General features: G+C 39.1%; 1 protein-coding gene across 1 annotated transcript in view; it reads left to right on the plus strand.

Moving 5' to 3' along the window:
* Positions 1-15754, plus strand: part of FRMD1 (FERM domain containing 1) — a 112922-nt gene extending 97168 nt beyond the window's left edge. Inside the window, exons 11-14 of the mRNA XM_089668557.1 lie at positions 185-511; positions 1729-1857; positions 2747-2787; positions 7992-15754. Of these exons, the coding sequence (XP_089524683.1) occupies positions 185-511; positions 1729-1857; positions 2747-2787; positions 7992-8273 (779 nt within the window). The 3' untranslated portion in view covers positions 8274-15754. The remainder of the gene's footprint in view (positions 1-184; positions 512-1728; positions 1858-2746; positions 2788-7991) is intronic.
* Positions 15755-17741: the final 1987 nt, after the last annotated feature.

Below are 17741 nucleotides of genomic sequence, written 5' to 3' on the forward strand. Positions count from 1 at the left end.
AAAGCTTTATTCCTTTTACTTCAATGAGCTTGTTAGATTTGTCTTGGTGGTCCCTCTTTTGCACAAATGGGTTCAATGTCTTTGGCAGCTTGACAACTTAAATGGTGTTTGTTACATCTCAGTTTCATAACTGTATCATGGAGATTATGAATATCTAATAATAATGCTTTTGTTTGTTCTCTAGAAAAAAAATGCTACAGGGAATCCTATGTAAGTGACAACATGGAAATGGATTTAGATCAATCTGATATATATTCTCATGGAAGCAGCAGGGAAAGTGCCAAGAACAATCGCCTTTCTAGACAGTCAACTGTCAGTCACAGTAGCTCGCATACCTCTGGCATTGAAGCTGACTCACACCACAGGATGTCAGAGGAGATGTCTGTAGATGATCCTTTTGGGCTTGAGGTTGTTCTCAACAAGAAATCGTATAGCTCTACTATCAGTCAAAGCACCTCTGGAATTGAACATGAGAGCAAAGGAAGAACAGATGAAGATTCTCAAGATGATGGTAATAATGTTTGCTTTTTAATTCGTAATTATAAATCCCCTGTTTTGTTATAATTTATTATATAAAATGTGTATGATGGGGGACTTGCTCAGGTGGTATCTGCTTGGTCGGTAGGCATCCTACAATGTAGTCACTTTAGGGGATTTGAGGTCCTACTAATATTTTCAGAAAAAAGAAGATACGGTTTCACTTCAGTAGTAAACAAGAGACAAAATTTGGCCTACTGAGTCCATGTAGTAGGCCTTTGCTCAGCCGAAACAACTTATTCAAAAACACCTCCCCTTCCAACCAAGTGTTTTTTGCTCAGCAAAAATAGTCAGTACTTCGTCCACTGAGTTTCAAACTCCTAACACAGCATATTCCTGTGAAGCCTTCCAGCCCATTTTAACAAGGCAGATATTCTGGCAGGCTGTGGTCCCACTCAAAACTCTTCCACAGCTCAAACTCCAGGCCCATCAGAGGAATTTTAGAACCTCTTAAAAGGAGACTGACCTATTTCTCTCTCCAGACCCTGGAGCCCATTCTCGCTCAAGATCACATTCTGGGCAACATATTTCTCCCATCACCATTTTTTGTCAACTTACATATATATTTTTGTCATACTTACCTGAATAAAATAAATCCAGCCAGGTGGTTGGAGAGCCCCTAAAACTCAAGATTTTAGGTAACTGAAGTTTTTGATAACGTTTACATTTGTTACTGGAAGGGAAACCATGCGTTCACAACCTTGGTCTTCTCAGCTGTTAAAAGCCCAGTTTGCAAGAAGCCCTATGAGCTATTAATGCCTAACCTTTTCCATTGGTTGCCCATCTCTAACCTAAATTCCTACAAAGTAATAAGGCAAAAAAGGAGAGGGAAGTCAGGAAGATTTAAATGCTTGTTTACGGGTATTTGATTAGAAACTTGTGTGACACTTTTTGCTCCAGAAATGAATATTTTAGTTTTTCTACATCTTCATTTCTTTGATAGTTTGCCAAGTTTACTAGAGTGCACAGTTATTTAAATTAACTAAATGATTTGATATTAATTTACAACACAATGGAAGATATGCTGCTACCAAAAGAACTGATGGTTCAGAAAATACTGGAACATGTAGGCAAACCTAGAGATTGCTATTTAAATATTATTTTTTTTGGTACTAAAACGTCACCTGTTGCTGAAACAAAAATTGCCCTAAAATCATAATGAATAATTGTACGATTTCCATATTCCAACAGAGGTTGAGTTGTCTGTGGATAAGCCTCTTGATGCTGGAGTTATTGACGCTATATCATCAAACACATCTGTTTTGGAGACTGAAGAACAATGTGTGGATTCTCCCATAATGGATAATTACAACTGGCAAAGTAGGCAAAAACAATGTTCACCTCCCTATAGAACAGAAGATTTCCACTAACCATCACATATCCTTGGGCTCACTGTTTTCAGGAGTCTTCCAAAGTTTCTAAGAGGTTTATTGCACCCTAAAGAGTGAAAAGTGCCAGTGATCAACCTAATTAAATGCCACAGACATCATAGCTATGATGTTTGTTAATAAGTGCATCACAATTCATTGATTCAGATACCAGTGATACACACAAAGCAAGGAAAAGCGCAAGTTTAGAATGAGACCCATTCAGCAGATACAGAAGCACAAAATATCTACAATACATGCAATTGCTGATGTAACTTTAGGCATGCAGCTATTAAATAATCCAGAGAGTTTACCAGAACACACATGCCTCATGGTATTATGCAGAGAAAGATGCAGACATTTACTGTACAAGCACAACTGAAATATGTGCTGCCTAAAGGAAATCTATTGACTAACCCTTAGTGGAAATTCATTTTATTTGTGGTAAAAGAGGTCCAACCAATCGGAATGGCTGGTATAATTTTATTTTTAGAAACCAAGACTGATTGGATGATGATCTTTAGGAGCCAAGATGTCTGATGGTCTGTCGATCACGTGCTTCAAGGAACCCTGTGTTTTATAGAGATATTTTGGCTTACATTTCTGACCTCTCAGATTTGAATTCAGACTTTGCCCCATATTTCTTTTCACACAGGTTTCCTTTCAGCTGCACCCTAAGGAGGCTACACCCAAAATCAGTGAGGTTGATCTGTTGAAGTTTTTACTTTTTGTAGCTCTACTGTTGGCAGTGACTTAAGACTATTCCTTGTATAAGATAGATGTTTGTGAAAGTTAATTCTGCATCAAATATTTTAATTAAGCCCTTTGTTTTTTATCTTCAGCCGTGAAGTTGAGAGGACAAAGAGAGGATCCTTTTCATAAGGTATTTTAAATGCATTACATAACGGGGTGTAAATTATATTCAATTAGAGCTTTTTCCTAAGGACCACAAATACTTTATGGCATTGGATTTGTTACATGAGCATTGGAGAACAGTAATGGTGGTTGTAGCACAGCAAACCTTTGCAGTGGAACATCTATATATACAGTTGCAGATGTTTAGAGCCAGCCATGTACTGCTTAGTATAATGTTTGTAATGCTTAGTGGCATTGTTCCCTTGTCTTACTGGGCCAGCTAAACTAAATACCTTAAGGGCTAACCTTTGTGCTTGTTATGTTTGTTAGCGTGTTGTAGTGCTGTTTATTTTGAATGGCACTTGGTCCAATGCACTAGGATAAAGCAATTCCGATGCACATGTGTTGCAGCGCACCACAGCACTCTGTAATATAATAATGTGTACTGTGATGCACTGTGTCAGAAAAAAAATGTTTTTTGATTATATTTTTATCTGTTCTTGTGTGTTGGCGACCCATTCAAAATCAATGGGTCACCTTAATGTAATACACATTACCCTTGACACAACCCACCTTAACGTAATACACAAGAATTGCACAGTGTGAATCACCACTGAAAGTCATGACAGGAACTGCCATTTCAGGTATTTGGCCATCATACTTTCCTATATTACTCAAATCACCTCAGCTGTGGGTGTAGTTGCCACCATCCCTATTGCATACATCAGGGCTCAACAAATCCCAGACAAGTCACCATGGCAACTAGAAATAGCCTTCCATAGACTTCAATGCAAAGTCGCCTCCCATAGACTTCAGTGCAGGGTCGCCTCCCGTAGATCTCCATGCAGGGTCGCCTCCCGTAGATCTCCATGCAGGGTCGCCTCCCGTAGATCTCCATGCAGGGTCGCCTCCCGTAGATCTCCATGCAGGGTCGCCTCCCGTAGATCTCCATGCAGGGTCGCCTCCCGTAGATCTCCATGCAGGGTCGCCTCCCGTAGATCTCCATGCAGGGTCGCCTCCCGTAGATCTCCATGCAGGGTCGCCTCCCGTAGACGTCTGGGCAAAAAACGCCTGTCAACAGCAATCCTATGTGAACACCTATCTCTGCATGCCACTCTACTCTATCACTTGCGATTCTGGAATGCACCGCTACAAACTCCCACAAGACCTTTTTCATAATGGCAATCAAAACACAATGCATGTGGATTACATCTGTCTGAACCACCTCAGTAGGAGCACATAATATTTAGCCTGTCGTGCGAATTTGTGATGTTGAAAGCGCCTCCAGAATCTCATGTGTGTGAACCAGTGCGGCTCCATTCACACCTGGGCGTTTTGGGATCATGACAGAATTTCTGTGACCACAAAACACAGGTTCAAGTGCCGTTATTTTCAGTGGCTCCTAAGATGTGATAAGGTTTTGCCATGATTGTCACGCAGCAAATCACATTGTGTGAAGCTGGTCACCCAAAAGTTGCTTTGCCTTGGGCGCTGACAACCCATGCTTTACTAAAAAAAAACTGGCTCCTAACTTTTTTAGCTGGCATACATGTTGTCCTTGTGTTCCTCTAATGCAGTGTTTCTCAACTCCAGTCCTCATGGACCCCCAACAGGTCATGTTTTCAGGATTTCCATTATTTTGCACAGGTGATTTGATCAGTTTCACTGCCTTAGTAATTACCACAGCTGTTTCATCTGAGGGAAATCCTGAAAACATGACCTGTTGGGGGTCCATGAAGACTGGAGTTGAGAAACACTGCTCTAATGGGATTTTGAAGGTTTTTTTTCTCTAAAAAAAAAATAAAATAAATTTTTTACATGTTCATAAAATTTATTCCAATTTAAAAATTGTGGTTTTTTTTGTTTTTTTTTGGGGGGGGGGGGGGGGTTTACAAAAAAAAAATGTTCACAACAAAGAAAAAAAAAAGAGAAAATAGGTCATAATATAAGACAATAGAAGATCAACACAATTCGTGATGAGATCTCCAGTGTCAAGCTTCCCTCCTTTAACCAACATACCAGGCCCAACACCAAACTCAACACTCTCCTCCTTCAACCCTGTTACTACCAAGGAAGTTACCGAACTCCTTTCCAAGGCCCACTTTACCACCTGTCCCCTGGATCCTCTCCCCTCACAACTGATGCAGCCTCCTTCCTGCTCTATCCTAAACTCTCTAACCCACATCTTCAACCTCTCACTCTCCATGGGCACCTTTCCCTCCCCACTCAAACATGCACTGGTTACCCCCATTCTCAAAAAAACCTCGGTGGACCCCTCCAGTTTGAATAACTTAAGACCCATCTCCCTGCTCCCGTTTTCTTCCAAGCTTCTCGAGTGCCTTGTTCACAACTGTATGAACTGCTACCTCACCGACAACAACCTTCTTGATCCCCGACAGTCTGGCTTCTGCCCACAACATTCCACAGAAACTGCCCTACTAAAACTCATTAATGACCTACTAACTGCTAGAACCAACGGCCATTACTCCATACTCATACTCCTTGACCTTTCCGCTGCCTTTGACACAGTCGACCACCTGCTCCTCCTCAGTAAACTCCACTCCATTGGCCTCCATGACTCTGCTCTCTCCTGGTTCTCCTCTTACCTTTCTCAGCGCACTTTCAGTGTCACATACAACTCCTCCTCCTCCGCTCCTCTTTTTTGTTGGGGTACCCCAAGGTTCTGTTCTTGGGCCCATAGTTTTCTCTCTATATCTCCTCCCTGGGCCAACTGATAACCTCCCATGGCTTCCAATACCACCTCTATGCTGATGACACCCAGATCTATCTCTCCACTCCCCAGCTCATCCCCTCAATCTCCTCACGTATCACAAATCTACTAAGCGACATATCAGCATGAATGTCACATCACTGCCTTAAACTCAGTTTTTCAAAAACTGAGCTTGTAATATTTCCTCCTTCCCAGTCCCCCACTCATGACTTTTACCATTAAGATCAACAGCACAACCATTGGTCCTTCCCCTCATGCCAGGGTGCTAGGCGTAATCCTAGACTCTGACCTCTTCTTTGGGCCCCACATCCACTCACTGGCTAAATCCTGCCGCCTCAACCTCCAGAACATTTCCAAAATCCGCCCCTTCCTGACCAATGACACCACAAAACAACTTATCCACGCCTTGGTTATAGCCCGCCTCGATTACTGCAACTCCCTCCTCACTGGTCTACCATTACACAGGCTATCCCCCTTCAGTCTATTATGAATGCTGTTGATAGACTCATACACCTTACCAACCGATCAGCGACTCCTGCCCCTCTCTGCCAATCCCTTCACTGGCTTCCACTAACCCAACGTATAAAATTCAAAATACTAACCACAGCTTACAAAGCCATCCACAGCACTGCCCCAACCTCATGCACAGATACCGCCCAAATTTCCCACTCCGCTCCTCCCATGATATCTTCCTCTCTAGCTCCCTCATCACCTCCTCCCATGCTCGCCTCCAGGACTTCTCCAGAGCCTCTCCCATCCTCTGGAACTCCCTACCACAGCATGTCCGGTCAGCCCCCATCCGGTCTGCCTTTAGGCAAACTGTGAAAACGCACTTCTTCAGGGAAGCCTACCCCACCTCCACCTAAGAACTGTACTTGAATCACCTCCACCAGATCATCCCCCGCAGCTATCACCTTTTGTATCACCTCCCCCTTCCTTTAGATTGTCAGCTCCACGAGCAGGGCCCTCACATTCCTTCTGTACTGAAATTTATTGTAATTGTACTGTCTCCCTTATATTGTAAAGTGCTGCGCAAACTGTTGGCGCTATATAAATCCTGTATAATAATTATAAGTCCAATGACGTTGTTGGTAAGTATTGAGTAGTACTCCCAGTAACTTGTTTAAACTGCACAATCATGAGATCTTTGATTGCCAGCTTTTTCCATGGACTGAGACAACCAACGCATTTCTAATCTTTATCTCTGATGAAGAATCTAAAAGTTGAAAGTACCACTTTGTAAACACAAAGCACAATTGAGCACATAACAAAGAGTTTAAAGCCATCCTCCAATATAGTATTTTTACATCAACATACAGAATTCAAAAAACAAACCTAGGTGTAACACTTAGAACAAACTTAATAAAACCAAGCATCTTTCCATGTCAGAGCGTGAGGTCCAACCATTACAAGGGGTAAACCACAGGCATACAAGGATCGCACAGGCCCATAACTCGTGCTGTCATAATACTGTATGTCAGGAAAAGGGGGAATGTAAGCAATAACAAGGTATATATTTGCAGAAATATTTACCTGTGCAAATACTGAATTAGACTCTAAATAGAAACGGCTAATTAAGAGTATACAAACAAAAATTATTTTCAATACAAAACCTCCTCTTAGTGCCCAATCCATACTCACAGATCACTGTGTAATCTCATGTCGGGCAAAAAATGATGGCAGCAGTAGAGGATCTCCCCAATAAACGCCAGACCTCTGCTGTACAGTTTGTGCAAATAAACACTGCAACATGTAGACACAGCCAAAAATGTTTAAATGTCTGAGTGGGTGGACGAAAGCAGTACTCCCAACCTTTCGGGGAAAAAAAAGAGGGAATGTATTTTCCACCTTTTCTTTTGGAGGAAAGCCTGTTTTCACGATCCCTGGCATTCCAGAAGAAATGCATTGCATAATGCATTGAGGTGACGTCCGGTCTCAGTCGATGCCTCTTTGTCCTTATGCTATGACATGTTTTATCTTTTCTTTCCTTGATGGGAAATTCTTTTTTATACAAAAAAATTTTTAAGTGGAATTAATTATATGAACTATGAATGTAATAAAAATAGAAAAAATGATTTTGGTTGTCTTCAAAATCATACTGGAAGAACACAAGGACAATATATATTTTCATTACGTAGATTGTGATTGACTTAGAACAAGCTCACCACTCTGCAATTCCCACATTTAATCTTGGGCTTTATAACTCTTATGTTGCATAAAATGGTGCACACATGTCCTTCTTCCCACAATGACTTTATTACTAAATTTTTATGAAGATTTTAAAATGTTTTGTGCAACATTGATACACCTTCAAAACAAAAATGGTGAAGTATTAGAGATATTACTGTTGAATCAATGCTTTTGTATTGATTATAGATTAAACATGATATAAATCTTCTACATTATGTTGTTCACATCACAAATCTAGAATAACTGCTTAAAATGTATTAAATATTTACTTTCATATTAATTATTTGCCACTTAATGTTATACTTTCACAGGTGAATCCCTCTAAATCCCGAAACTCCTCCGATCGCTACAGTCAAAGCTTGGATGATGTGCGAATTTATCAGGAGACTCATCCTCCTTTTTCTACCTCTATGCTTACTTCTGACACTTCCCAAAGCTACACATTTGGCTGTGCAATTGAACAAATAGACTATAGTTGTACATATACAACATCAGACTGCAGGGTCAAGTCCACGCTACTGGGAAAGAGGTCCATGAATTGCTTATCATTAGATCTGCTAGGAGAGAACCAGCTTCTGGAGTTTATTCTCTGAAAGTCTAATCATCAAAGAAAGACTTAAGTATAAAGTTGGGAAACTATGTCAACAATCAACCCCCTTTACAAGCCATAGACTATAATAATATGCGAACCCCACCAAACATTTGTTTTATAAGTTTGGGGTGTTTCATTTATGTTTATGCTGTTATTTCTAAAGTGTTATTCTTTGCTTTGGTTACAGTGATAATTATATAGTATTTACTGTATCAACAAATCTATGCAGACTCACAAATTACTGTAGAAACATTGAATTTCTGAGTACATCAAATTGATGTTCACTAGCTTTTTTTTATCACACAAAGAAACCAGTGTGAGAATGCAATAAATTACCATTTTAAGTAACTTTTTATAAACTGAAAACGTAGTTTGACATACTGCCCACATTCCGAACCTATCCTTTTCACTCTCATTTCCATTTGTTTGGAATAAGCTGTGCATATTGCAGTCATGTGCACTACTCTATGCACACTACAAATCCCATAATCCATATTGAGAGCGAGCAAGCTACGTTCCTATATATAGTGGAATTATAGGAAAAAAAGCATGTGGAGAGCAATTGCGGTACTTTTTTGAGTAAAGAATGCATATTTGAATAGAATGTTAGTGGTATTAAAGGCAAGTTTATAAAAAATTATGTTTTTTCCTATACTTTTTGGGGATACCAGTATTGAAATCACCACACAGCGGTTTTTAGATATTTGTGGCATTTGTAAAAGAAGTTTTACAATTATAGATCTCTCCTGGCATTTTTTCTGGAATGTGAAAAAATACTTTCACTGGCAAGAGTTAGACACCACAGTATTGGACAGAGCTTGGATCTCTAGTGGTAGCAATCCCTGGGAGATAGGAATGCAGCAGTTTATTGTTCTCTAGCCTGTGCACAATGGGTAATTTTTGGGTATCCTTATACTTTAGGCCCCTCTCAGACTGGGCAGATCCGTGAGCGTGAGCCGCCTGCTTAGTGGGGGAACTCTCCGCTGATCCCTGCTGAGCAGACGGATGACAGATCTCTGTCCACTCTGCTGCTGCAGAGCGGACACAGGCACTGCCCGCTGATTTCATTGGGACAGACGGATGGAAACGGACCGCATGTCTGTTTCCACCCGATTGTCATCCGATTTGATCCGCTAGACGGATGGGGAATGGATCCCAATCTGTCTGTTTTTGGTGTACAGGCGTGAATCAGGTGTCAGTGGACTACTGTCCGCTGACACCCGCCGGTCCATGGAGGTCTGTGGATGGACCGATCGGTCCACTTGTGAGAAAGGGGCATTGTATTATTTGGTGACCTATCCTTTGTTGAACTGTAAGTTGTATTGAAAATGTTGGGCATCATGAACTGCACCAGAAATGTAGCACATCTATAGCTAGTATTGATTTAAACGTGATGGTGATGATTTTTTTTCTTAAGTATGCAAATATGCATATGTGCACTGTTACTGATTATGCCTTGTAAATGCCTTTGTGAATGTTACAGGTTGCTCTGTAAATATTTTTGTTTGAATGATTAACTGTTATATGTTAACCACTTGCCCTCCAGAGGAGTTACCCCTCTTTCTGAACAGACCATTCTTTGTGATACATTGCTGCGTTACTTTAACTGAAAATTGCGTGGTCATGCAATGCTGTACATAAATTAAATTTATGTCCTTTTTTTCCCACAAATAGATTTCTTTTGGCGGTATTTGATCACCTGTGCAGTTTTTTATTTTTTGCGCTGTAAACAAAAAAAGACCGTCAATTTTTGAAAAAAAAAAACAAATATTATTGACTTTCTGCTAAAACATATTCAGTAAAAACTTTTTAAAGAATCACATTTCATCATAAATTCAGACCAAAATATATTCTGCTACATGTTTTTGCTAAAAGAAAAAAAAATCCTAAAACATGTAAATTAATCTACAACTGGCGGTATATATACTGGAATTTTTCGGGTTTTTTTTTTATATTGGTAATGGTGGCGATCAGCGACTTACAGCGAGACTGTGGGACTGTGGCGGGCATTCTGACACTGGGTGGAAACTGACTAACTATCACTGACATCCCAATAAATCCTAATACTGTGATGAGTGCTAATAAAAAGCACTTACACTGTACTAATGACACTGGGCAGGAAGAGGTTAACATCTGGGGTGATCAAAGGGTATATTGTGTGCTGTTTTACTGTATGTGCTGTGTGTGTTTTACTAGGGAAACATGCTGCTTTGTACTTCTCTGCTGTGCAGAGAAAACACAGCAGCATGTTATTGCTGGCAGGAGAGAGGCCTGTGTGTGTAAACTGTTTCTCGGCGATTGCTGGGTGACCCGGTGATCGACAGCTGCATTGCAGGTGTACCCTTGGTGCAAAGTATATAGTTTAAAAGCAAGAAAAAAGTTAATGATGTACAGATGAATTCTAGCTGCACATATCTGTTCTAGCATCTGTACAATGAAGAACAGCTTTTTGACAGCAAAGAGAAAGCAGTTGGTTAGATGTACTGGTGTTCAACTATGAACAATGCACTATACATTATTTGACTATAAAAGCAGTAAAAATATTTAGTGGTCATGTATTGTAAATACAGTTCAGCAAGGGGTATAAAACATGCTCCAACCTTAGGCTGATCACGACAGGCAAATATCACTTCTAGTATGAAGACCTATCCTTTTAAAGTGGTATTAAACTCAAAAGCAGACATTTATTATGCTGCAGCTTACCACTTAGATAGGATGGCTGTATTCATTTACTTTTTTTAAGCTTTCTTTCTTCTATTTTCACCTTGCGTTCTCACCAGTAAGTCTGTTGTTTTTCAACAGAACAAGCTCCTCTACAAATGTAGCAGTTAGTGTTGAGGCAGACCATTTACCACTGGCACTGGGGTACTTACAATGTTAATATTTTATTTATTCATGTAAAACTTTCATCCCAAAAGGAAGAAAACTATTGCTGTAACTGCAGAGTGAGCTGGGATTTGGCTTCATTTTGGTAGTGTATCTAAATCAGCTATTCCAACACTCTCCTCTCCGTGTGCTCTTTTATGCAGGGTGGGGAGAACTCTAATAAAGGAAGTGTGATACTCTCCAGATCACCAGGTGAAAAAGCCTGAAAAAACGAATGCAGCCACCATGTCTAATAATTGGTAAGCTGCAATATATTATATTTTTAGTTTTGGGTTTAATACGGCTATAGATCCATTGTTCTAGTTCCAGGAGCCACCAAAACTACTGCCTAATGGCACCAATAGTTCTACACATGCTTAGACTCTTTCTTCATAATCATAAAAATATTTTAAAGATTGACTTCACTTGCTAGAACATTTTCCAAAAATTGGAAAATCCACTTAGGATGCACTCCTGGAAGGTCACAGACAGACCATTTATCACAAAAATACTTATAACCACCCTTCTTTGCTTAGATCTGAATACAGTATAGTTTAACTGACAGATTTTGTATAGCCCTTGTGGGTAAATAAACAGGCTGCACCACCACTACCTATTTTTCCAATACACTTTATACTTCTCCAAGCAACAACATCTCTGGATCAGAGATGCCAGGCTCCTCCCCTTATTTGTTTGCCTTAAATGCTAAGTTCACCTTTAAAATAAATAAATACATTTATATATATATATACACACACACACATACACCCCCCCCCCTGATTTTGCAGGTTAAAAAATACAGCTTTATTTTTTTTATACAGGATCCTTCAGAGTATTGCATCTGCAATCAGCAGATCGCAGGTGCGATATCCGACTCCTGTACAGTCTTACGGGCTCTGTTACTGTTACAAACCTAGAGGAAGAATGAAAGAACTATGAACATGCTGATCAGCGCCCGTGCAGTTTATTGAAACTACAAGTCTATCTGCCACAGTGGAAGATGGGATTTGTAGTTTTCATATTCATAGATCTATCTGTGAATGAATATTGCAGCTGTGTTGGGGCTCTGCTATTATTTAAATGTGACAGTAGGTGTGGGGAGCTGGAAAGGGGGGGATGGAACATGTTTCTAAGGCTCCATGCACACTGACTTAAACGCTAATTTTGAGCGTTTTTGTACTAGTGTTTTGGAGCATTTAGCGGTTTTTTTTTTCTGCCATAAAAATGCTCTTAAAAAATGCAAAATAAAAGGGTTTTTTTTTCTGAATCTAAGTGCTGAGCTTAAAAAGCGCCTGTAGACTACCTAATGTGCATAGACAATTGCTTCTACAAGCAAATCATTAAACTCTAGGAGCAGCATTTTTTTTTTAAAACTTTGTGCATGGAGCTTTACGGTTAACTTATCCTTTAATGTAGGGCTTAATAATAGAGTGGCTGGTTCATTATTAGGGGCCATGCACACTGGGCATAGAAAATGTTGCTTCTACAGGTGCCTAGCATTTATTTCTTCAGTTTGTAGAAACCGCTTGATGTGTTCATTCACATTAGGGTTTCTAGAGGCATATTTGTAGAAAAGCATTTAGAGGCAGAAAAAAACCCCATCACAAATGTATTTTTTCAGGGAGAAAAATCGCTAAAGGCACATAAACACACAGTTTAGAAGCATTTGGCATTTTCAAGTGTGCATTGAAAAATGAGCAGAAATTAATGTTTTGGGAAAAAAATGCGTATAAAAGCAAATGCCCATACATGCTCCCAAAGTCTTGTGCAATACGAGCCACTATGAGCATTATTTATGCAGCTTTTTCTGCCAGAGGCTTTGGCATTTTTTTCTGCTCCTAGTGTGCATGGACCCTTAAGCACACATTGCTAACCCATGAGATGAGCCATTTTTTACGGTTACGTTATGTGCATTAAGAAATCCAGATTGATACATACATTGATACAGGTAAAATTGGGGTAGCTAGCAGCTTTATTGCAACATTTTCACAGAAAAGCCATAGGTGCAATAATAACTTAATGGAGTATACACATTGATCTTGGATTAATTAAATAAGAAATATGACATGCAAGGCAGAAAATGTGCATAATTGTTTGTAATGTGGGATAGATCCGTTGAAAATCAGGAGTTAAAGTAGTATAGCTGTTTCTTACTATATATTCCTAACACCCAACCCTGTGTGTATGTTTGTCCTGTTTACAAAAACGCGCATGTACTTGACCTCTAACAATTCAAGAACATTCCATGCAAGCAGGTATCACAATATCCTTTCTTTCACTAATAGAAAAGGGTTTTACCATATACACAGTCGGGGGGGAACGAAAGTAAATGTGTTCAGGTGTCTTTCACATGTATATGTCTATTCCATAAAGTATTTTTTTTTTTCTCACAACTAAGCGTAATGTGCAAGTCAGGGTTTGTTGATGCTGATTATAACTCTATTTTTTTATTCAAGGTTTTTGGCTTTCCCTTGTTACTTTATTTGCAGATATTTACTAATACAGAAAAAAAGACCACAAGCCTATCACACAAGCAAGGGATGTGAGTTTGTTTATATATGCAAGTTACTTAAATACCAAGCCTATGAGAAAATCAGGCATGATAATAAGAGAATATATGGTAATTATCCTGACTGAATGTTTAGGAAAGCCAGGTATTTTCCTTTAAAACTGAAGCTTAGGCATGCATAGGTACTTTGGCCCAGGTTTGACCCATATAACTATGTATGTTCCATACTTGGAAGAACCCTGTGGAAGCTGGAAATCACTGTACTAGGCACTACAGTGACTTTTCACTAGCTTCCAGGTCATCTGACAAGGGACTGCCCTGCTGTTTCTTCAGAATTACATTGATTGGTTCTTTTGTATCCTTCATGCGGTTTTACCTATTAGCACCTGGGACCGTTTCTGAATGCTAACTTTTAGAATCCATGGTTACTTTACAAACATCCTGCCCCTCCCTGCAAGGTGGCATACCCCTTAATGGGAGTTATATAGATCCTGGAGTTCTTCTCAATAGATCCTGTATCTGATGTGGGGATATTTTATGGTGGTGAGGAACACTGTAAACACATCTTTCAGTACTTTTTGTTATATCATTGTATTGTTTTTATATAATTTTTTTTTGACGGTTTGCTTCCAAGTAGTTAATATAACCTTCATGATGAAGCCAAATATAGCGAAACATGTTGAAGTAACTACTCAAAGCTTTTGATTAGTGGATCGACCAATTTTGTATCACAAATGTGGAAACTGAAGCGTTTATTCTGTTTTTAGACCAAATGTCTTTAATACATAATATGGTGTTATCTCTAGGTGTAAATTTCAGTATTGGCACTTTTAAAATCACGCTGTTCCATAGTCAAAATTGTTGTGTCCAATTGGGATGTTAAGCTCACTGCCCTACATTTCTTTTCATATTTACCCTGCTACTTAGAGAACACTAGATATTGCTCGCTTGGCATAAGCGCCTTTCAGGGAACACTTTCCATTTTGTCAGTGAATGCAAAGCTTTCTCTGATTTCCACCTTGTCTAATCGGAGAATGCTTCAGTGAAAGTGTTCTCTAAATGTCACTCATGCCTAGCAGGTGATTTTCTGTGTTCATTAAGCAGCAGGGCAGCAGCTCAGCATGGGACCCAGAGGGTATCTGTGATTCATGTAGTAGCAATCTACTGTGATTTTCTGCTTCCGTGGGGGTGGAACATGCATACTTCCAAGTTGTACCAATGTAACTGCTCAAAAATATGCATACCTAAACTTCAGATTTAAAGTGCAACTGCTCATTTGGCTGAACTTGTGGAAGGTTTAAATGGCAAGTCTGACAATAATAATGACTTTTTGGTGATTATGTGGTTAGGAACTGCAGTAAGTGTGTGCTATATATAATTAAATGGAAAAGGGTAAACTCCTCTCATGATCTTGTGTAACCTGTGAGCTACCGGCATGAAAATGTTTCTGTTGGGATACATTTATTTTAATGTGCACACTGGGCGTTTTAATAATGCTGGTAACGTTAGCTGTGTAAAGTCATGTTAAAAACATTTTTTAGTTTTTTAGCATTTTCGCATTAGCATTTAGCGGCGTCTTTTTTTTTTTTTTACCGAAAAAATTATTTATTTTCCTCGAATAGTCCAAAAACGCCAGTTTCCCACTTTTTCCAGTGTTTTTCAGCGTCAGCATTTATATAGCTAAATAACTCCTCTAGAAACCCACTAGTTCTGGGTTTTTTTTCCAAAAACCGCTGATTACAGTCTGTGTGTAATAGGATAACATGCTGGCTGTAGAAAAAAAACACCAAAAGCCAAAAACAGCAGCTGTAAAACCGTCCAGTGTGCATGAGGACTTATAATCTGCCAGACTCCTTTCAGCAATCAGTCACCAATGAAGATAATTAAAACTTGTCTTTTGTTCAATCAGGTTACAATAAATGTTGTGCTTCCTCAGCTCTTCATGTTATTGGTATCTAAATGAACTGTACATTAATAGTTTCCCATTTAATGGAAAACTGTAATGGTTTTTGGTCGGTTTTATTTAATTTTGTATTATGTTCACAAGTTTATAAACTATTTTTGTAATTATTTACCAATATTTTACAAATAAACATTATTATATGGTGTATCATGTCCGTGTCATGCAAGCATAAAAAGGCTTTCTAATAACTAGTTCACATATACTAGCCATACCCTGGTATATATCTCCCTTTAAGCTCCACAGGTTGAAATGAACAAATCACTTGATTTCCCCAGTCACAATGAACCACGTGAATGGAAGAATCTGCACTGCTGGCTATTGTAGTCAGATACTAGCGGCTCTCTGAATACATAAATAGTGACTTTATGTGATAGGATGCAGCCACTGTTAGGCTGACAGTTTTCCACCCAGTTCTTTCAAGCGTTCGATGTTAAAGTGTTGTCACTTGAAATTCAAGATGTGTTTGACTAGCCTTACACTTCCAACAAGGATATTTCCTAAGACATTTCTGGCTCTTCTTGGAAAAAGCGAGGATGTGTAACCCTATGCGAAGTCATTTAGGTATATTTTTAGTGTAAGCACTGTAAGAACAAGCCTTATTTTTTATTACTTAAAATATATTTAAAACATTTACTTTCTCTTTGTGTGTGGCAAGATTATGATGTAAATTGTACATTTGCCAAAGAAAGATTGGTCCATATTTTTCCCATTTTTAAGAATTTTTTTCTATGTATGTTCTAATGCTCTATATAGTTTTTAATTAAATGTGCTTTTCCTTCAGGTTAAATAAAAATGCCCAAACATTTAGAGCAGAGTCATAGGCAGGAAATAAGTTCATCGTTTACATACATAAGTGTGAAGTGTCTTACCTGCCAGAATTTTTTAAATTTCTGCAGATTTTGAGCTCACTTTTTTTTTTTTTTGCTATAGTTAAAATAGTCCATCCCAGACTGTGACTAGATAGTGAAGAAGCAACACATAGTGGTGTGACCAGCCTATTGCAATCCTTTCATCAGACATTTGGAATAGAGCCTGATTGGTGTTAAGTGCTGCCTCTTCTTTTCCCAACTTGATTTTTCTGTGCATGAGGCTAGTGTGATGATAGAATGAGGTACTATGTTTTAAGGTATTTGAAATGGAATACATCTTATTAAATTGTGGTATTTTACACATTCTGCTTTAACTGTTAACAGGATATACAGTAGCTAAATGGTTAGCACTTCCGCCTGGCAGTACTAGGGTCGTTGGTTCGAATCCCAACCGTGGCACCACCTGCCTGGAGTTTACATGTTCCCCCTGTGACTTCGTGGGTTTCCTCCAGGTACTCCAGTTTACTCCCACACTCCAAAGACATGCTGGTAGGTTAATTGGCTCCTGTCTAAATTGGCTCCTGTCTAAATTGGCCCTAGTATGTGTATGTATGAATGTGAGTTAGGGACATAAGATTTTACACTCCTTGAGGGTTAGGGACTGATGTGAATGTACAATATATGTATGTAAAGCGATGCGTAAATTGACAGCGCGATATAAGTACCTGAAATAAATAGGATATCCTGTATATTCCGTCATGCAGTGTGTTTAGTTAGCATGCAATTTGACCAAAACCTGACTATAATGTATAATAGTTAGTGAAGGATATAGTAAGGTGTATCTGGTAAGTGTCCATCAATCTCGAATGCCTTTTCTTTAAACTGAATGATTAGAATGTATATAGAAAGAACCTGCCATTTTATTTTTTTACAGCAAGCTAGGGTTAGGGTTACATTCACTTGATTTGTTGATCTTTGCTAATGAATGCTTTTTTTTAAGCAGTATCAGCTTCAACATGCATTTACAAACTGTTTGACAAGCTTTGTACAGCTCTAGCTGAAGTGCTGGCAAAAGCCTGTGGTAACTGGCATTCCCATAAAGATCAGCTTTGGGCATAACATGGCTCAGAACACACAAGTACTTAGTAACATTTCTTTTGGCATTCAAGATTTAAAGGCCAATGCTAGAAAAATGTAAAACTATCACTTGCAGGGCAGATGCAGAAAGGGTTAAAATCTTGCTTTGTTTAGGGGAGAGGAGAAACCGTTTTCCTTACCTGATCTTCTGCTCCCCCGGGAGATGGTTTTTCTCCATGCTCTAGG

Source organism: Staurois parvus, unplaced genomic scaffold (genome assembly GCF_062004578.1).
Source record: "Staurois parvus isolate SC_StPar_1 unplaced genomic scaffold, SC_StPar_1.0 ptg000059l, whole genome shotgun sequence".
In the NCBI taxonomy this organism is placed as follows: Eukaryota; Metazoa; Chordata; class Amphibia; order Anura; family Ranidae; genus Staurois; species Staurois parvus.